Source organism: Notamacropus eugenii, chromosome 1 (genome assembly GCF_028372415.1).
Source record: "Notamacropus eugenii isolate mMacEug1 chromosome 1, mMacEug1.pri_v2, whole genome shotgun sequence".
NCBI lineage: Eukaryota > Metazoa > Chordata > Mammalia > Diprotodontia > Macropodidae > Notamacropus > Notamacropus eugenii.
This window is the reverse complement of record NC_092872.1, coordinates 128,553,097-128,575,180: the sequence shown is the minus strand read 5'-3', so window position 1 is coordinate 128,575,180 and position 22,084 is coordinate 128,553,097. Positions and strand designations below refer to the sequence as shown.

The window sequence follows — 22,084 nt, the reverse complement described above, 5'->3', positions numbered from 1 at the left end:
ACAGAGTGCTAGACCTGTAATCAGGAAGACTTGAGTTCAAATGTGGGCTCAGACACTTACTAGTTGCGTGACCCTGGGCAAGTTACAGAGTTCTGTTTGCTTCAGTTTCCTCATCTGTAAAATGAGCTGCAGAAGGAAATGGCAAACCACTCCAGTTTCTCTGCCAAGGAAACCCCAGATGGGGTCACAAAGAGTCATATGTAAGAGAAGAATGACTAAAATAACTAAAATAAAAAAGGCATCTAATGCACACTCAGAGGTCAGTCTGTGTTGGATATCCTGCAAAGTATCTTGATACTGAAGAGTCCCATTCCAAGTGCTGGTGATAAAAGGGCCCATTGATGGTAGTTATGTTTTGTGAGGGGGGAGAGGAGGAGGAGGACACAATAAACATTGAGTAGCTGCAGGATAACTTGAAGTTGCTGTGTTGTCTTTGGACATAACATAGTCATAAAAGGATGATCAGTCCATCAATAAGCATGTGTTAAGTGCCTGTCACTGTGCTAAGTTTGGGGATACAAAGAAAAAAACAAAAAAACCCAGCTCCTGTCCTCAAGGAATTTATAGTCTAAGGGGTGGGGGAACAACTATGTAAACCATAGATAGCTAGATTAAATTGTCCATAATCTCAGAGGGAATGCCCTAGCATTAAGAGGGCTCAAGAAAGGCTTATAGAAGGTGGGATTTTAGCTAGGAGTTGAAGGGGAGCCAGGGAGTCTAGGAGGTGGAGATGAAGAGGGAGAACATTCCAGACAAGGGGAACCACTGGTGAAAATGCCCAGAGTTTGGAGGTGGAACACCCTATTTCAGGAACAGCAAAGAGACCAGCGTCACTGGATTGTGGAATATGTGAATGAGAGCAAAAGTGTTAAGAAATGAAAGGTAGGAGGGGTTAGGGTTATGAAGGACTTCAAAAGTTGAAGAAAATTTTATGTATGATCCTAGGGTTACTAGGAAGCCACTAGAGTTTGTTGAATTGGGGGTAGTAGCATGGGATGATGTCAGATCTCTGCTTTAGGAGGATGGCTCTGTAGCTGAGTGGAAGATGTACCAAAGTAGAGGACAGCCAGAGCAGGGAAGGATTTGCAGTAAGGCTTTGCACCTAAGCATGAGGTGATGAGGGCTTGGACCAGGGTGGTGGCAACGTCAGAGAACAGAAGAGGGGTGCATGAGAGATGTAACAAATTTACAAGATTTGGCAACCAATTGGATATGAGCCATTGGGGTGTGCGTGTGTGTCAGAGAGAGAGGAGTGGAAGATTCACCTAGCTTGGTGGTGTTTTCAGTAAAAGGAAAATTAGGAAGTGGGGGTGGGGGTGGGGATAATGAGTTCAGTTTTGTAAATGAGATTAGGGTGTCTCTGGGATGTCCAGCACAAATTGTTCAGTCAGCTGTTGGGGATTCAAGATTGGAGATTGACAGAGTGGTTAGAGCTGGATAAATAGATCTATTAGCATAGAGATGATAATTGAATCCATGGGAGCTGATGAGATCACCAGTTGAAAGAGTATAGAGGGAGAAATGAAGAAAGTCAAGGACAGGGCCTTGGAGGATACCAAAGGTTAATGCCTGTGGATGAAGATCTGACAAAGGAGACAGAGGAGTGATCATATAGCTAAGAGGAGAAGCAGGAGAGAATGTCCCAAAATCCTAGGGAGAAGAGAGCAGGGTAATCACCAAGGGGTCTTAGATGTCATCCAGTGCAGTCTCTGTCCAATCATAGATTTGGAAACTAGGTCCCAAGAAAAGAAGTAAGAATTTGCATGTGTCATACCTTTCATGGGGGTAAATATTGACAGAATCAATGCAGTCTAAGGAGGTCATCTTGTGGCATTCTGATTTCACGTTTTCTTTTTTTTCCCCTTTTTCTTTTTATTGAATCCACTTGGTTATTTCCATGAGTTTGACCTCTGTTGAGCCTAGGATCAATATATCAGTGAAACTTGGTATGACACCTGAGATCCAAGGAAACAGTATCTCCATGAAAAATTAGGAAATTTGAGGAGTTAGTCAAAGATCCCCAAATTTAGAATAGGAAGGGATTTTGTAGACCTTCTAATTCCCTCATTTTTAGATAAGGAAAATGGGGACCAGGAAGAGCCCTCACAGGGTCAGAATATGAATCCAGGATCTCTGACGCCAGGTTTGCCACGTTTTGCATAAAAGGAAACTGTTTAATTTGAAATGTCCATCGATGAGTGATGATTACTCAGGCATCTGTGGTAGCGTTACCCCAATCTGGCTGTTGATAACCTGGTACAAGCTTAAATCCTGTCCCTGTTCCCCCCTTCCCCACCAAGCTTAGGAAGAATAGTTGGGAGTTGATGCCCTTAAAACATTGTCCAGACAATTGGGGAACTTTTTGGCTGTCAGGACAATAACAGCCAAGGCTTCTGTATCAGATGCTGCTTAACTGTTCTGCTACTGCCTGTGGATAAAATACACGTTCCTGAGCCTGGAGGAGGCCCTCCACAATCAGACTTCATTTTTCCTTTCCAACTTTATTTTATATTGTTGCTTTTTACTCGTTCAGTGTCCTGTATGGACTGAACTACTAAGTGCTGTCCCGTATTGCCTTGACCTTTTCTGCGCTGTGTAGACTATCTTCTCTGCCTGGAATGTGATACCTTCTCATTTCTGCCTATTGGAACCAACCCTTCCTTCCACCCTCCCTCCCTCCCTCCCTTCCTTCCTTCCTTCCTTCCTTCCTTCCTTCCTTCCTTCCTTCCTTCCTTCCTTCCTTCCTTCCTTCCTTTTGTTTAATAGTATTTTCCCAGTTATATGTAAAGACAATTTTAGCATTCATTTTTGCAAGATTTTAAGTTCCAAATTTTTCTCCCTCCCTCCCCTCCTTTCTTCCTAAAATGGTTAGTAATTTGATATTGGTTATATATGTGCAATCATGTAAAACATTTCCATATTAGTCACAGTTATGAAAGAAGAAACAGACTAAAAGGAAAAATATGCAAAAAATAAAGTAAGTGAAAATAGTATGCTTCAATCTGCATTTAGAGTCCATTTCTCTGAATGTGGATAGCATTTTCCATCATGAGTTTTGTCTTAAATCGTTGTGTTGCCAAGAAGAGCTAAGTTGAAAATCACACTGTTACCATGTATGATGTTTTCCTGGTTCTGCTTATTTCATTTTGCATCAGTTCATTACAGGTCTTTCCAGGGAACCCTTCTCTTCTAGACTCATCTTAGGTACCACTTCTTCCTTGAAATCTTCCATAGTCTATCCTCCCCAGCTACATTCTTCCCCCCACCCATGCATGTAGGCACCCAGTTAAATGCAATTTCTCCTTTTGTTAAATTTTCCTGGATTACTTTGTTGGTATTTTTTTGCTCCTATCACATTTCTTTCTTATAGAATATGAATTTGGGTATGTATACCTCCTTTTTAGTAGAGTGTAAGCTCCTTGAGGAAAGGAATATCTTTGCCTTGCACTGGCAGATGCTTCATGAATGTTTGTGAAATTGAATTATTAATACTTCATTTGTGATCTCCATAAAAATTCAGCTTACTTCTAGACTTGAACAGTATTTATACTAAGTTATGTAGCCTTGGGTGAAAATCTGTGAGTAACTTAACTTTTCTAGGCCTCAGTTTCCTCATTTGTAAATTGAGAAGGTTGGACCAGATGATCTCTGAAATCTTTTCTAACTCTAAATCTATGTTCTTATGATTCTTTGAACTGATACACTTGGGTTCATAGAATTTTCAAAGTTGAAAGAAACCTTTGGAGATCACCCAGTCCAATTCCTTTGTTTTGTAGGGGAGTAATCCAAGGCTTGGAGAAGTAAATTAGCTTGCCCAAGAGTAGCAAAGCTAGTAAGTGGACAAGCTGGAACTCAAGTCCATATCTCTTGATTACTAGCCCAGTGTGCTTTCTTTGGATAAGGGTTGAGGACACCATGTTGGATTCAGTATTCAAACTATGCTCCCTAGGTTTTTCCTCTTGGAACAAAAAGTACATTTCTAGCTTCCAAATGAATTGGTGCTATATTTACATCCAGATGGAATGGCTCTGGATCTTTCTTACAAGCTCCCAGTTCTTCAAAAAACATTAGAAAATTTATGGACAATTTCCTGTGTTCTGCTATTCTGGTGGTAGGAATATGGAGGCTGCTTAATTCCTAGAGGGCATGAAACTGTTCTTTCTCAGAACCTTTTGTCCCATCATCTCCTTACAGGAGACCATGACAGAAAATAGGGGGGATTGTCAAGCCTGCAATGGATTCTGTTATTCAGCTACACTGGCCTATTTGCTATCACTCTAAAATAATACTCCATCTCCTGTCTCTGTGCCTTTGCATTGTCTGTCTCCTTTGCCTGGAATGCCCTCCCTCCCCAGTTCTGCCTCTTAGAATCCATAGATTCCTTCAAGAGTTAGCTCAAATACCACAAAGACAAGTGGTCTTTCGTTCCTGGTTTCTCAGATGCTGGAGCCTGCTCTTTTAAGGTTCTTTTCCATCTATTCTGTATGTATCTTACATAAACCTGTTTATTTACAGTTGTTTCTCCTTTTCAATGCAAGCTCCTCTAATGCAGGGATTATTTTAGCCTTTCTTTGTATGCTTAGCACTTAGCACGATGCTTGGCACATAATAACGGCTTAATAAAAGCTTGTGGACTAACTGACTGACCCTATCACATTTTTAAGTAGTATTGAAAGGCCTGTATGATGAAGTACCAAAATATGTGTTATAGCTAACAAGAAGGCTAGGAGTTCAGAGGAGAGAAAGATCAGTGCCGGGAGGAGAGGGAGAGATCAATATATTCAGCACCTTCCAAGATGTTTCCTAGCACTGGAGGATTAAAAGCTGGGCTGAGGGGTGGGGGAGGCAGTTGGATGGGGGATGCAGTCTCAGGCTTTCCTCTCTCAGGCCAGCTGATCTGAAGTCCAGTTACCTTGGCTGAAGGATAAGCTGTTGCTGAGTTGATAGGGGTCCTTAGACGGAGCTTCCCTCTCCTGATCCCCAGAAAGCACAAGCCTGGCGAAGTCTCCATCATCTTCAGGAGAATCATTAGCAAAATATCATAATTCTCTACTCACCCCTCCCCCTCTTCCCTGTGTATCCCACTTGCCCTGTACAAAAAGGTAAGCAAACACTCCGAACCAAATAGGCCACTCTGAGCCTCCAGTATTTGCTATCAATATTTCATCCTTCTCACAACACTGTCTAAACAACACCTATGAAATATGAATGAATTGCAGTTTTGACAAACGCATAGCCCGGAAAGACTGCAAGCAGGGTGAGGTTGGAGAAGGGAAGGCCTGTGGTGTGGAGTTCAGGGTTTGCCGAGCCATTATCTAGGCCTTAGTGGTCAGCATGTTAAATGAGGGAGGAGGACAAAGGAATGGCCCCGTATAATCACTTTTGGATGGATTATTAAACAGGGCACTGCTGAGCTCATGGCTGGAACGAGGAAAGAGGCAGTCCTAGGGGTGGATGGAGGCCTCTGAAGGTTCGTCCCTGCCTTTGCCTTCTAGGCCAAGTGAGAGGGGGCGACAGAAGAATCAGGCTGGTTCAGATCTCTTAAGTCAGAAGGGAGCAGTGAGGGAGGAGAGAGGGCTTGTGGCTGAGAGATTTTGCAATTCATCTTCTCTCTTCTTCCTCAAAACTTAGAGGAGGAAGGAATCTTGCCCTCCCTATCCCTTCATCCTCAGATTCCCCTCTCTGGGTCTCAGTTCTGTTATGGAAGTGCATATTACCATTTAAGAGGGAGGCTCTCCTCTTAGCACATTGGCGCTGTTTATCAGATTAGCTAGTTGGAGATGCAATATGAGAGTTGGTCTAAGTGACCTCCGAGAGCCCCTCCAGATTGAAATCTTTGATGCTGTCTGACCCCAGGCACTGGGTAGGAATCAGATAGTCTAGTTTTGAACACTTGTGTTTGTGTCTTGAAATGTCACATATGTCCTGGGACTCCTGTCCTTGGATGGCTAGTGGCTGACTATCCTTTCACATACCTTGGTCTATTTTATTCCCCTGTGCTCTCATTCATTCTCCCTCTCTCCCACCCCTCCTCTCTCTCTCTCTCTCTCTCTCTCTCTCTCTCTCTCTCTCTCTCTCTCTCTCTCTCTCTCTCTCCCTTCCTTCCTCCCTCCCTCCATCCCTCCCTTCCCCTACCACCACTCCCCTCCTTCTTTCTCTTTTCTTCCCTTTCTCTCCCCCCATTTATTTTCTCTTGGACTTTATCTCATCACTTCTCATGAATTCACTTGTGCTTGACTCCCCTAACTCCCAAATCTACATATCTTGTCCTCTTCTTTTTTCAACTTTTTGATTCAATAAATTTGTTTATACATATATTTGTAGTCTGTCCCTCCAATTATTTTCCCACTTAAACAACTAAAGCAAAAATAAAAATAAAAAATAAAAAGTAAACATAAGCAAAACAGAATTTATTATCATAAACCACTTCTCTTCCTAATATCTATCTTTGTGATTGTTATTCAGTCACGTTTGACTCTTTGTGACCCCATTTAGGATTTTTTGCAAAGACACTGGAGTGGTTTGCCATTTCTTTCTCTAGCTCATTTTACAGATGAGGAAACTGATGCAAACAAGGTTAAGTAACTTTACCAGGATCTCACAACTAATAAGTATCTAAGACTAGATTTGAACTTAAGTCTTCCTGACTTCAGCTCTGGCACTCTATCCACTGTGTCACTTAGCTGCCCAATATTTATCATAAATCCTCCTAAACCTCTTCCTAATGTCTCAATTTTTGTTGAAGACCTCGCTCTTCTTCAGATCATTCAGGCACACAGTCTCAGGGTAGTCCTCAAGTTTTCACTGTTCCTCCTTGTCTATATCCAGTCAATTGACAAGTCTTGTCATTTCTCTCTCCATAATATTTTTCACATCCTCCTCCTCCTTTTCACTCAAATGGTCACCTTCTGTGTCCAAGCTCTCTATGGCACTGTAATTGGTTTCCTTGTCTCTAGTCTGTTCCCTCTTCAGTCACTCCTCCACACAATTATTCCTAAAACACAGCTTTTATTTGCTTTTCTTCTTCCAAATTATCCTTCACTTCCACATATTTGCTTTCCAGTCTAGTGTCCTCTCTTTTGTTTTTGGCAAGATTTGGCATTGCATATTGCAGGTTTTCTATTCTGTTCATTATTTTTGCTGTGCAGGTCATAAATTCCACTCTGATAATTCTCATTTTTTCTTATGAACCACTGAGGAATAGTGTGTTGTCATTCCATGTTCTCCTCAAATTCTACAAGGTCCTCTGTCTCGTCAAAGTGTTGGATCATTTTCCTTTGTTTTTCAGTATTTATTAATAGATGCCTGAACTCATTTACTAGATCATGAAGCCATATTTCCTTCTGTTGTTAATGTTTTTCCTGTTGATGTTCACAGTTTTTAAGTTTTCTTCTTGAAATCTTTGGTAATTTCTGTTATTTTTTTTCCTTTTAGTTTTCCTATTACTCACTTTCTGGCTCCCTCCCCTCTGATGGTGGTTTTCTTGGGGGCTGGATCTCAAAGCATTTCAGCCTTCTCCCACTTTTAGCAATTTATGGTTCTCCAGTCTAGATCTCTACCCCAGTTGACTTTTAGATAGTCAGAATTGACTCCAATTAGATGCTGTGCTTTTGTCCCTCAGATCTGATGTAGTAATTTACAGCCCCTGCACACAAAATGTCTCGTCTTGGTGTCCTGTCCCACTTTCTCTATTACTTAGTTCTTTGACTGGGCACAAGTATTTTGGAGCTTTGTAGTGTTGGTATTACAGGGTTGTGACTCCTGGCAGGTATTTCTTCTTAAAGAGCTGTGGTTACATGTTCTGTCATGGCCAGCCTGGAGTGGGGGTCTTCACAGACTGGAAAGAGGGAGGTGGGATTAGTATGTGGGGATGGAATTAGTGGTAAACTGCTGTTGTGTCCTTGAGTCTTCTAGTCTGGCCTCACTGCCAGTAGCATGGGAGGTGGTTTTGGGGTCCTGAGTGAGCTCAGGGTCAGTGAGTATCAGCAAACAGTTGTGGAGTTTTTTGAACTGTATTTTGGATTCTGGATGTCCTAGACCATGGAAACAGTTGACATTATTTCTCTTTAGTGCATAATTTCTGTTTTGGAGTGGGTTGAGAGTTCATAAGGTTTGGAGAAAATGCCTAGTCCATTATCTTGTTGCTTATATGACCCAGAAACTCTCTCTAGGATAGAATACACAATACTTGGCTTGGCATTTAAAGCTCTTGACAAACTGACTCCAATCTGTCTTTCTGTTACTCCTCACACATTAAGTATCAGCCATTTGGTCTACCTGATTGTCTCTATACACAATATTGTATCTACTACATGTATGGAGTGTCCAGGGAGCACTAGCACCTTTGATGTGAAAGCTTGCAGAATTTTTTTAGTGCTGCTCATGCACCTTTGATGTCTCCCTGTAACCAACTCTCACCTGTGGCTCCAGGAACCTGTAGCATGTGCAATGACCACATTCTGGTAAAATTATCTTAGCAGATGAGCCTAAACCAGGTTGATGGTAACCATGGGGCTCAAACATGTTGGTGAATTTGGGGGATGTCTACCCCAGGCATGTGAAGATTGTTCCCTAGCAGAATGGACAGATTGGACAGTTTGTTGCAGTGGCCACAAAGGCAGCTGAAGCAGGCTCTGTGGAGAGGCTGGAGCTTGGTCAGGCTTCAAAAATACCAAGCTTCACCGAATCTTGGGTCATCACCAGTCCTCCTGACTCTTGTCTTGTTACTGGACTTCTACGATTGGAAGACAGAGTGAGGCAGAACTCTGCCTCACTTAAATCCAATTCATGCCCAAGTCAAGACATCACCCTGTGATGGCATTGGTCCTTTTTGAAACTAGGGATGACCAACAATTCTGTCTACCACCCCTTTACCTTTGCGCACTATCTCTTTTTTCTGTCTAGTACCTAGCTTAGTGCTTGGCACACAATTATCACTTAAAAATGCTTGTTAAAAATTTTTTTAAATGCTTGTTGTATTGAACTGAATAATACTTCATTTTCACTGAAGAAACTCCCTATTTCGTTCCACAAGAGCCTCATCTCTCTAGCTTGGAGATATCTTACTCCCTGTACCATATCCTCTACTCCACTCCCTCCCCCAAATAAATGTACTTGCTCTATATTTCACCCACTCAGACATGACCAAGGTCTCTAAGCCTTCTAAGATGTCAGCTATCTGATCAGAAAAATAATGTATGCTGGTAAGCTAAATAGAAGGTGTGTGTTTTTCCTGGTAATATATACTTCCACAAAAAACCTTCTGTGTACTATCTAAACCATTACTGATTTGAAAGTGGATATTTTGGGTCTGGTGGAAAGGGATGACAACTCCAAAGCAGTCCAGGGGCAGAAAGTGGGAGATATATTTGAGAGCACAGCACAAAGGGACCTTGTAGGACTCCCTCAAGTCATGCCATGTTGTTTGGGGCACCATTTCTATAGCTGTGAATGTCATCACTCAAAGAGATGGCATCCTCAATCTTTTCAGGAAAAGCTGAGAATTGACAGGAACCGACAGTGTCAGCCAGTTTCCTGAGAGCTTAAAGAAGTTTTCAGGGTAGGGTGGGGTAAAAAATTGAGAATGAAAATGTTTAGTAATCCTATACAGTATAGATGAGATATTATAAATAAGTGAGATGGAGGGGGGAAGCCTAGTTTAATTGTAGGAAGCAAAAGATGACCTTGAGAAGCCAGTGATCGTACCAGGTGAGGAATGGGATACTCTCCAGACTGCTATCATAAACCCTCCCAGAGGTGGAATAGTCTGAGAAGCTTTAGTGATCCTACCTCCCATCCTTGGGAGCCCAAGGTGACTGACTGCATGATAAGAAATTGTAAGGCTGTCTGTAATTAGAATTATCATCATGAATGTCTCTCTTAATTACTTTCTTGTAATTAGTGGGTGCCTTTTCCTCACCATTTGTGTGCTTTGTGGAGTCACTGACATTTGAGAGCCCCAAAATAGGGATGTTTAGGGAAGAGAAATGGGGTGGGGGAGGGCATGAAATCTGTTCATCTAAGGTAGCGTGAGAACTGAGAAGCTGTACCAAAAGACCAAGAGACAGATGAAATGGAAGGTGACAGGTTATTTCCTTGGCTCATTGGGGTATGGGGCAGTAGGCCAAGAATATAGAAGTGAGTGGGAGGGGAGGAAGGAGAGGGTCTCCAACTATTACAAAATTTGAAATATATATATATATTATACATATCTGTGTGTATATGTGATATACACATATATGGATGGATGCGTGGATTTACATCTGTACGTATAGCACAGATGTATAGTCTTGCAAAACCACTTCTTGGCTCAGATCTGAAATTTATTCCTGCAGGTTTCATGTAGTACGTTAATTAAATAATTCAGGTCAGATATTGTGCCCTCCTCAGGCTATCCCCCTCCTCTCCAGCCTTTGGAGTGTTTATGAGCACCAAGATTGCCACAGAGCAGCTTAATGTTCCTTGACCAGCAGCGAATCGGTTTTCATCAGTTATTGCCTTTCTTTCCCTCTCACAGCCTTGTGCACAGAAGAGTGCGTTCACGGCCGCTGTGTCTCCCCTGACACCTGTCACTGCGAGCCTGGCTGGGGAGGTACCGACTGCTCCAGTGGTGAGTACATCCATACCCCTGTGGGTATGTGGGGCCTGCCTATGGAGGGCTCTGCTGCTGGGAGGGAGGTGGCAAAGCTGCCTCAGTGAATCCCTGAAATGTTGAACCAAGTGAGATGGAGTCAAAGGGTGATTGATGACTGAAAGGACCTCAGGGGCTGTCCGGTGAAGGAGAAGGTGCAAGCTAGGGAAGGTGTCATGGAGTGGTGGTATATTATGGGACATTACTGGGCATGTTATCTGGAGGTTTGTAGTGGTTGAATGTTCATGTATGGGTATATGTGATATGAGTATTTAGGGGAGGTGCAAAAGTGAGTATGTAACGTGAAAGATTGTGGATATTTATGGAAGGCTAGATATTTGTGGGAAGGAATGTCAAGGATTCGGATTTCCCTGCTCTCAGGAAGCTTCTCTCAGCATGGTTATAAAGAGTTTTGGTTTTTTCTCTCCTGGGCCTTGGTTCATTTTGGAGTGTCTGTATTTCCCCACTCTTCTGCTCTGAGTATCTCCTTCTCCATGTGACTGTGAAGATAGATGCCTGGTACTCTTGGGCTCTCACTAGAACTCATGGTGAAGTTGGCAGCTTCTTTTGAAAGCTTTGATCCAAAGTCCTTTCTAGTTGTGTGCTGTGTAGAAATACCACTGGTCTTAGAGAGGGTTTGGGATATTTGTGTTGGGTAAGGATTTTAGAATGGAAAATTCAGGCTCTGCTGAATTAGGGAAAATGGGGGAGGGGGCTAAGCAGATTCTCTGGTATATTGGCAGCTTTACTGGTTACGCTCTCTATTTCTTCTAGGGCTGTCCCTCATACCATGGCTTCCATATGTTTCTCCACTTTGAGTCTCTCCTCCTCTCCATTCCGTTCCCCACAGAACTGCCAAATGGATATTCCTAAAGCATAGGTCTATCTGTGTCACTCTCCTGTTCAAAAAGCTCCAATATTACCCCTGAGATATATTACAGATTCCTCATTTGGCATCTAAGACCCTTCAAAAGCTGACTCCAGCCTAGCTTGCCAGACTTAGTACATGTTACTCCTCTTCATGTATTCTGTATTCCAGCCAAACCAGTGTAATAGCACATTTCCCGTCTCTGTGTGTTTGCATAGACTTTTCCTTCTATCTGGAATGCCCTCCCTTCTTCACTTTCACTTCTTAGAATCTCTAGCTTCTTTCAAAACTCAGCTCAAGAATAAATTCTTACATTAGTGGCTAGTGGCTGGTCTTGCCCTGCCCCCAAACCCACTACCCCATTACTTTATATTTATATTTCACATATTTTGGTTTTTACTTGTATGTACATATTATTTCCTATAAGAGTGTAAGTTACTTGAAGACAAGGACTCTGGTTTTTGCTTTTGCTTTCCAAGTGCAAAGCACATGTTGTTGAATCATTTTAATCTGTCTGATTGTGTGTGACTGGGGCTTTCTGGGTGGATGTACTGGAGTGCTTTGCCATTTCCTTCTCCAGATCATTTTATAGGTGAGGAGACTGCAGCAAACTAGGTTGTATGACTTGTCTAGGGTCACCTGGCTAGGAAAGGTCTGAGGCCAGATTTGAAGATGAGCCTCTCTGACTCCAGGCCCAGCACTCTATCTACTGCACCCCCTAGCTGTCCCCTCTGGCACATAGTTGGCACTTAATGTATGTTTACTGATTGTCATCATAGCCTGTTTTCCTTAATTCATAGTCTGATTTCTGTGCTAGGAGGGAATGAGCTGGTGCTTATTTTCAGGGTGAGAATAAGGACGTAAGTAAACGTTGAAAACTTGGAGGTGTTTGGGGTGTGTTAGTCTGTGGATTTCTAACCTGGGGATCTGTGATCTTAAAATGCAATATATATACATATATTGTACACACATACATACATATACACATATGTGCTGCATGTATGTGTGTATACATATATATGCACATATACACACATACATATCTATATATAATGGGGCAACTACAATGAATGAAGCACTGTCCCTAGAGTCAGGAAAATCTGAGTTCAAATCCTGCCTCAGATGCTTGACACTTAACTGTGTGATGGGGGCAAGTCATTTAAGCCTGATTACCTCATTGGAAATGTATGTGTGTGTGTGTGTGTGTGTGTGTGTGGTGTGTGTGTGTGTGTACACACACACATATATATACAATATGTATACAATAACTGTCTCACTGTAATTAATTTTCTTTGTATTTTATTTTATGCATTTAGAAATGTGATTCTGAGGGATCCATTGGCTTTACCAAGCTGCCACAGGGGTCCATGACACAGAAAAGATTAAGAACCCCAAGACCAAGTCTGTGATTTCGCTGGCCTAGGGAACCCCAGTGAGGAACGTTCTCTACCAAAGCAGACTGATACCTCTTCTGCAACTCAGTTTTAGAGTGGTCTGGGAGCACTCAGAGGTTGAGACTTGCCCAGGGTCATGCAGTCAATATATGTTAGTCAACAAGTGCCTATCTATGTGCTAAGCCTTGCGCTAGGGAAGTGGTGGCACCTGCGTCCAGGTCTCCCATATTCTACGTCTTGTTTGCTAATGAATAGGCCTGTCTCAGAGATTTTGCTGGAACCAAAGTGGGAGTTAATGTTAGCCCTTCTGGTCATAAACTTCCAGCCCACCTAATGATGAGGAACAGAGGACAAAATGTCAGTTTAAGCTGAATAAAGAAGACTGAGGGCCAGTTATTAAATTGTACTAATCTCACAAGTGGAGATAAAAGGAAAAAAGTTTTTCTCTCTATTGGAGATCTAGCTTTTTAAAATAATTAGAAATATTAAAGCATTGACAATGATTGAGATAGAAGCATTATTCATAACTTTTATTTCCGCGCTGGGCAGTGATCCAGTATATTTCATTTATGAGCTTTCAGCTGTAAGGAGAACGTGAGCCAATTCCTAAATTAAATATGCCCTGTTAACTTTTATAAATGATACCCCAGGATTAGCTTAGAAGCTTAAGCTTTCGTTGTATTAAGATAATTGTCGCGTTCCCTGTGTCCCGTATCTGTTTGACTCCCATCCCAGAGTGCTTTGCAGGCTGTGCCCAGTGTCCTTGGAGCCCAGAACCATGTGCTTGCAGCAGAGATGTCTGGAGCACAGGGAGGCAGGCAAGGGAGTCATCCTTGCCCTGATTTTCCATCTGCTTCCTACCTCCCGGGTTCCTTATCTCCAGGGAACTAATAATAATGATTATAGCACTAATTACTAGCAGTTATATAGCACTTTAAGGTTTGCAAAGCACCAAATAAATATTATCTCTTTTGATCCTCACAGCAGTCCTCGGAAGTAGATGCTAGTGCATCATTATTTTATCTGGGGGAAGCTGAGGCATACAGTTGTTAAACAATTTGCCCAGGGTCAAACGGCAATTAAGTATCTGAGGCAGGATTTGAATTCAGGGCTGTCTGACTCCAAATCCAGTGTCTACACTGGTCAACTCACTGTGTTGTCCACAGTAAAAGGTTTGCCCAGTGTGTCTTACCTAGGATCCCAGGATCTCAGCGTACATCCATGCCTACCTCTGAATCCCATCTGTAGCATCTCTAGCAAGTATGTATCAAGCCTCGATTTAGAGCTGTACTGAGGTTCAGGAGTCTGTAACTTGCCTAAAGTGACATATGTAGAGCATCTGAGGTGGGGCTTGAACTTCTGTCCTCTGATTCCTGAGCTAGGGCTCTTTCCATTGTCCCATGCTCTCCTTCAATATCTATGTGTGTTTCCTTACCTGGAGCCAAATCTGCCCATTTGTCTGCTACCCATTAGTCCCACTTCTGACTTCTGTAGCTGAGTAGACAGAAGAAGTACAATCCTCCCCATATCTGGTAGCCTGCTGGCTCTTTGTGAATGTGCTCTTAAGCCTCCGGGACTAGGACTTTGCCCATCATTTGAAGTTACAAAGGGAATCTTGTTTTCTTCCCATAGTCTTAGTTTGCTTGTTGAAGTATCTGCCACTACTCCTATGGCTTCCTTGCCTCCTGGCCTATCTTACTAGGGTTCAGTACAGAGAGAACTGTCTTTTCTTGTATTATCTCTGTTTCTTCTCACTCTGCTTGGTGCTGCTCTGTCCCAGCTGACTGTTGGAAGGAAGGCTGGATGGAAAGAGGGAAGAAAAGAAGGAAAAAAGGAAGGACTGAGGGAAAGAAGGGAAAAAAAGAAGGAAGGAGGGAGAGAAGAAGAGAGAGGGGAAAGAGAGAGAAGGAAGAAGGGAGGGGAGGCAAAGAAGGAAAGAGGGAGGAAAGGAAAGAAGGAAAGAAAAAAGAAGGGAGGGAAGGAAGGAGAGAGAAGGAAAAAAATCAAAGAAGGAAGAAGAGAAGGAGAGAGGAAAGGAAGGAAGGAATGAGGGAAGGAAGGAAGAAGGAAAGGTTTAATAAGTATCTTCTACACACCAGACACTGTGCTAAGCAATTTGCAACATTTTCTTATTTGATTCTCACAGTAACCCAGAGAAGTAGGAGCTATTATGATCCCTATTTTATAGTTGGAGAAACTGAAGCAGAGAGAGGTTAAGTAACTTGTACAGGGTCTCTCAGCTAGTGTCCAATGCAGGATTTTAACTCAGGGGTTCCTGACTCCAGATCCAGTGCTCCATCCACCAGACCACCAGCTACCCTGAGCACCCTGTTATTTTTCCAAGCCTTCTCAGCTACCTGATTCTCTATAGCTCTAATCTTCTAGTCCTCAATTCCTGGTGACCTTGTCTTTCTTTTTGATTCAGGGATATGTAGTTGATAGAGTAGACTTTGAAAGTGATGTGTGGCATCTGTTGCGTTAGACGCTAAATGAATTGGCTGTGTTGCTTTATAGACTTTTGTGCTAATTACTTAATTGGTGCCAACTCTTCTGGCCTCCTTAAATGCTCGGGGGCACATCCATATACTTATAAACTCATGGCATGTTAGAACTGAAAGGAACCTTAGAGACCATCTAGTCCAAGTGCTTCACTTGCTTCCAAAAACTGACTGGGCACGTTCCCAGGAGGCCAGGCCATTGGGTCGAGTGTACAGGGCTCAAGTCACTGCTTCTTCACTGGGACGGTGATAACAGGGTAGGATCTCCTTCCTAGATGCATTCTGGGCACAGGTCCAATTATTAGGAGTATCTAGGTTCAAGTTGGGAATCTAACAAACATTGTTAAGAATCTTCTATGAGTAAAGCACTCTAATTGGTGCTTGGGAGACAGATAGACAAAAAAAATGCCCCTGCCCTCATGGAGCTTATATTCTGTTGGAGATGTACTAGTTCAGCAAAGAGGTAGTAAACCTAGTGGATTTTGGCTAAGGGACAGAACGATGGCAGTAGGGATAGCTAGTGTTAATATAGTACTTTTGGCAAAGTACTTTGCATATGTTATCTCATTTGGTCCTCAAAACCATCCTGTTATTATTTTCCATTTTACAGATGAAGAAACTGAGACAGACAAAGGTTGAGTGACTTACCTAGGGTCACATAGCTAGTAAGTATCTGAGGCAGGGTTTGAACTCAGGCCTTCCTGACTCCAAGTCCAACATTCTATCCAGAATGCCACTGAGTTACTTATAGTATCCTCAGGTAGAATTAGAGGTATTAGGAAAGATGAAGAAAGAGTGGATGGAACTGGGAATGAGGTGGCAGTGGCCACGGAGAGGTTAGAGATCCAGGGAGGGGGACCAGGAATGGAGCAGAAAACAGACAGAGAGATGGAGAGAGAGAAACAGAGATTATCAGACAGAGAGATATAGAGAGAGACAGACACTAAGAGACACACAGGAAGACAGATGGAGAAACAGAGAAAGAGAAACAGAAAGAGGCAGACAGACAGAGAGACAGAGAGACAGAGACAGAGAGACACACAGAGACAGAGATTCTTCACTCAGTCCTATGATTAAAAGCTCCAGTGGCTCTCTATCGTCTCTGGGATAAAACTGCAAACCCTGCTCTTGCTCACTGAACTTCCTGCTCTGTGTCCACCCTACCTTACACGTTACTCCTCTTCCCTCACCCTGTTCTCTGGTCAGACTGGAGTTCTCGCTGTTTCCTGGGTGCTTGTGCCCTCCCCTGAAATAACTGTGCGTATTTGTATTTAATCTTCCATGGGCATCGTTCTCTCCCTGCCCCCTAGCTGAAGGCAGGACTGCTTCATTTGTGTCTCGCAGACGTTCAATAAAAGCTTGCTGCCATTGTCACAGCATCCCACTTCCCATGCTCCCTGGTACCTGGCATGCTCTCCCTGCTCACCCCACCCCTGCACATCTTGAGCTCCCTGAAAATTTCGACTGAGAAGCTACCTCAGATATGAGGCCTTTCTGGATTTCTAAGCTGATTGTGCTCACCAAAGTACTTTGTATTTGCTGTGCAGACATGTAATATTTACTTTCTTGTCTGTTTGTTTCCCAGGACAGTAAATAAGCTCCTTAAGGGCCGAGACAATTTCATTTTAGTAGGTGCTTAACCAAAGCTTGTTGAATGATTCAGTGAAACCAGCCATGAGAATCTGGGCAAATCATTTCACCTCGTGGGGGGGCTTCTGTTACCTCATTTAATCTAACCCTAACAGAGGCTTTAGATTCATTGGCTCTCTACATTGCCTGCCCCGGTCCTGTTTTAGAGGGGGGGAGAAGGGGAGTGAGAGGGGGGAGCTTGGAGGCCTGTGCTTTGGATGTGACTCATGACCCCCATGCCCCAATCCTCTTGGCCTGGAGTTCCCCAGGAAGCCACAAGCTGCCCAGGCTGAGGCTTCAGCTCTGTAGGCACTGAGGAGGCAGGAGGGGCTGAGCTGCCGGGGAAGCCCAGAAGCTCTCTGCTGTTCTGCATTCAGCGATTGAATTGCCTGCTGTCAAGGCTAAAGCAACTCCAGATGAATCACTCTGAAGCAATTACAAAGGTTCTTCCCCTGGCCCACTCTCTCCGCTCCCCTCTCCAGACCCAGAGCCAGCTTAAGGCTGGGTGCCATCCCTGGGAGTACCACCTTCTGCCAGGCACCTGTCCCTACCATTGGGCCTCCCCAGAGAGGGGGCTCTGAAGTCTTCTCACACTGGGACCTGTTTATCATAATGGGAACCAGAGCAGAAACCTGAATGAGGCAGCATTGTTTTCTTTCCTTCCTTTCTTCTCTCCCTTCCTTTCTTTCTTTCCTTCCTTCCTTCTTTTTGAGATCTGGGCAAAATTGAATTGTTTCTCTTATTTCAGTCCACGAGTCACCCACAACACCTCCTTCTCTTGTCACTCCCTGTCACTTTGCCCTCTCCTTATCTCTTCCATCTCACTCCATCTTTGCCTTTCCTCCTTTTCTGTCTTTCCTGCTGGGTCCTGATCTCTCACAGAGAGATCATTATCTCTTCCCTACTTTATCTCAGTGCCACTGCCTTCCACTCTGTCCTTCTGTCTGTGTGTCACTGCCTCTCCGCCTCTTACTCGGTGCCTATCCCTTTCTTTGTGCCTCTGTCTCTCATCCACTCTTAACCCTTCATCTTGATCTTGTTTTCAGACCTTTGTCCTTTCTTTGTGTTTGTCCCTTGTGTTGCACAACAGAAGGAATGCTGTCTCAGAGGACCTCAAAAGCCCACCTCTGATACTTATCACCTGGTGACCCTTGGGCCTCAGTTTCCTCAACTGTAAAATAAATGAGTTGAATTAAATGACCGCTGAAGTTTCTAGCTCTGAGAGAGAGACAGACAGACAACCTCAGATCTCAGGTAGCTTATATTCTAATAGTAGGAAATAATTCATTGGTAGTAGTGGTGGACATTTGGTTTGGAAAGTTCTAGGGTTGGTGAGTAAAGACCTAAGGGAATACATTAACACATCTTTTTTTCCAATAGCGATAGTTTGATTTGATGATGTTTCCAGAAGGGAAAGGGGGAAGATACCCAAGAGGCAGTGAGGATGTTGTCAAGAACATGGTGTGAGAATAAAGTGAAAAGATTCAGTGGGCCACCCATCAGTCAATACCAGAGGGTCACATGTTCAAGTGAGGGTCTCTGGTCTGGGACATAAAACATGAATGGATAAAAACATGGTAGGGGAGTGATCCTGAGCAAGTCACTTAACCCTGTTTGCCTCAGTTTCCTCATCTGTAAAATGAGCTGGAGGAGGAAATGGCAAACTACTTCAAGATCTTTGTCAAGAAAACCCAAAGTGGGGTCATGAAGAGTTGGACACAACTAAACGACAACAACAAATGGGCCTTCTGTTTATTCCTTGTATCTGTATTCCCTCTCGTCAATGTTTCTTGTCCTAGCTCTTCTATAGGAAGAGACCGACACTTCCTCCATCCCCTGGGGCTGGATGGGCCAAACTCAGGAGACTCCGTCACAGACAAGAGTGTCAGGCACTGAGGTAGCAGCTACTTTCTCCCTAGCCAACTGAGGACCAGAAGGGTTAGATTCCTTCTCTTTGTTTTCAGAGACACTTCTACTCTGATTGAGGTAGTTTAAGTGGTAAAGCAAATAGAGTGTTAGATTTGGACGTAGGAAGACCTGAGTTTCAGTCCTGCCTCAGACACTTTTTTAGCTGGGGGACTCTGGATAAAATTCCATATGCCTCACCTGTGGCTCCAACAAGTTATAGTACAGCAGTTACACCCAGCAACCATCTTGGTAGGTGGACCAAACCAGGTTAAGGGTGATTGAAAGGCTGAAGGCCTAACTCACCTATGGATGAGTTAGGGGGATGTCTGTCCCAAGCATGTGAAGACTCCCCTGGCAGAATGGGCAGATGACAACAGTTTGTTCCAGTGACTATGGAAATGGCTAAAGCGGGTGCTATGGAGTGCTGAGACCTTGGTCAGGCAGTGAAGATGCCAAGGTCATCCACTGCATCCCGGATCACCACCACTTGTCTTGACTTTTGTACCACCACTACATTTTTATGACTTGGGGAGAGAGAGTGAAGCTGAGGATTTTGTACAACTCTGCCTCCCTTAAATCCAATTAATGTGCAAGCCAAGACATCACCTGTGATGTCATCGGTCCTCTTTGAAAAATCATCACCACCACCACTACCTCCACCAATATAAATAGAGCCAAATATAGCACCTTTCTCAAAAGGTTGTTATAAGGAGCCATTGAGGTAGTACATGTAAAATGCTTCATAAACCCGAAAGCTCTGTATAAATGCCAGTCATCATCATCTTCACCTTCATCATTACTATTATTATTGTTCATTTATGAAGTGGAAAACATGAATAAGAGTGATCTCTCTAGTTTTTTGGATCAGGGATGGGAGGAGGGGGGAATAGGAGGCAGATGTAGTTACATACTGTGGATATTCTCTTTGCAAGTCTGGTGGGTGTTGGACCTGCCCAAGTCTTCTTGTGACTGTGAAAACTTGTAACTAAGCATCCTGGTATGCATGGAGATGGTAGCGGGCAGAGCGGGGGAGGCATGGGGAAGGAGTCCAGGGAGAAGGGACTTCTGTCCTGCTCAACATTAGCCATCTGTTCTCTGAAGATAAAAATTAATAAATAAGTGAAATGAACACAGCATTAAAAATTGACTGTGATAAAAGCCAGCATGGAGCAAGCAGGTGCCAAGTTGGAGTCATTGTACCCAGCTGGCAGCTGGTATTGACACCTCCTCCTCTTTCATTGGCTCTTGGCCCACACAGGACCCCATGCCCCCATTAGTCAGTGAGTCAGTTGCCCACATCCCCTCCTGGGCAGCACCTTAGCGGGATGCTTCCCTTCCCTAGGAAGGAAAACAAGCTGCTTCCTACTTTCCTTCCTTTCTACACCTACAGAGCCTTGAAGTAACAGCTTGAGTAGGTTGCGAAGAGAGACAGCAGGTTGTAGTGATAAGAGCAGTGAACTTAGAATCAGAGGATTCTCAGTTCAACTCCCAGTTCCACTACTACTACTGGTGTGACTTCATGCATGAACCCCTTTGGGTTTCCGTTCCTGATCCATAAAATGAGGCACTGGGCTTTTGTAGTCATTGAGTTGTTTTTCAGCCATGTCCAACTCTTTGTGACCCTTTTTCTGGTTTTCTTGGCAAAGATACTGAATGGTCTGTCATTTCCTTCTCTACCTCATTTTACAGGTGAAGAAACAGAGGCAAATAGGATTAAATGATTTGCTCGGTGTCCCATAACTAGTAAATATCTGAGGTTGCATTTGAACTCAGGAAGATGCATCTTTTTGACTCCAGGCCCAGCTCACTAATCACTATATCACCTAAATGTCACCTAGACTGGGGTAGAGAGCCTCTCATGTCCCTTCCAGCTCTAACTCTGTGGCCCTAGGAAATGGAATACTTACTGACTTCCTGATGGCCTCCTAAAATCAAGTCCTGGCAAGAATAGAAATCTTTCCTTCCCTGGGAGACTAAAGGTACTGAAACTAGGTGAGAGTGGACCCCTTTCCCTAAGGTCTGTGACTCCAAGACTCTCCTAATGAAGTACTAAGAGTTGGCTTGGGATTAGTACAGACTTTACCATGTTCTCTTATGGTGGAGCGAGGAGGTAGGAAGAAGGAGAGGGATCGTCATTCACTGAACATCTATCGTATACAAGTCTCCTTGTTAAGGGCAGTCAGTCATTCGCCTTCTAGTTTTCAGTCTAACAAGATGGACAAGATACATGCACGGGTTCTAAGCAGTAGAATTATAGGATTGAAAGCTCAAGGGGATCTTAGAGATCATCTAGGTCAGGGATCAACGCTTTTAGTACCATAGACCCCTTTGGCAGTCTGGTGAAGCCTATGGATGCCTTCTCACTATAATGCTTTTAAATGAATAAAATACAACACATAGGATGGCAAAGGACACTTAGTTAATGAAATACCATTATCAAACCTTTCTTTTAAAACAAGTTTGTAGACCCCAGTCAAGATTCAAAGCCAACCCCCTCATTTTCCATGTGATAAAACAGAAGTCCAGAGAACTGAGGTGAGTTGGGCCAATAGCATATAGTTAGTGGCAGATCTGGCATTTGAACTCTGGTCTGCCAACTGCAAATTCAGTTCTCATTCCACTATATTATTCAAAGGATCATATGAACAGCATCCGTGAGAAGTGTTCCAAGACCAGAAGAAAGATCATTTTTGACTGTGGCTACAGAAGGAGTGCTTCATAGGAAAAGTGACGGGGACCTTGAAGGTAGGTTGGATGGTAGAGATGTGAGGGAATGACATTCCGAGTGGCAGAACAGAGACTCAGATGTAGAAGTGAGGGTGGCAGAGAATCATAGAGTTTTTTCAAAGCACAAGAGACCTTCTAGGTAACCTGGTCTGACACCTTCATTATACAAGTGTTCCAAAGGTATCTGACTGGGCTGTAAGGCCTATGTAGAGGGATAGTACATAAATATCTGGGAAGTGGGATTGGCCTATATTTACTATGGGACCTTAATGTTAGGTTAAGAAATGTCTTGATCCTGCAAAAGCAAGGAGCCATTGAAAGTTCCTTCTGGCTTTATCATGCTTTAATTGTCCAGGGGGGAATTCAGGCTCTTCCTGCCTCCTTACTGTTGAGTTGCTTGTGACTACGGCTTAAGCTTTTGGAAAGAAGA

General features: G+C 43.4%; 1 protein-coding gene across 6 annotated transcripts in view; it reads left to right on the top strand.

The window, feature by feature from the left end:
• Positions 1–22,084, top strand: part of MEGF11 (multiple EGF like domains 11) — a 475,650-nt gene that overhangs the window by 214,249 nt on the left and 239,317 nt on the right. For all 6 annotated transcript variants that reach the window (XM_072614460.1, XM_072614458.1, XM_072614449.1 and 3 more), the window contains exon 6: positions 10,517–10,609. In XM_072614460.1, the coding sequence (XP_072470561.1) occupies positions 10,517–10,609 (93 nt within the window). The remainder of the gene's footprint in view (positions 1–10,516; positions 10,610–22,084) is intronic.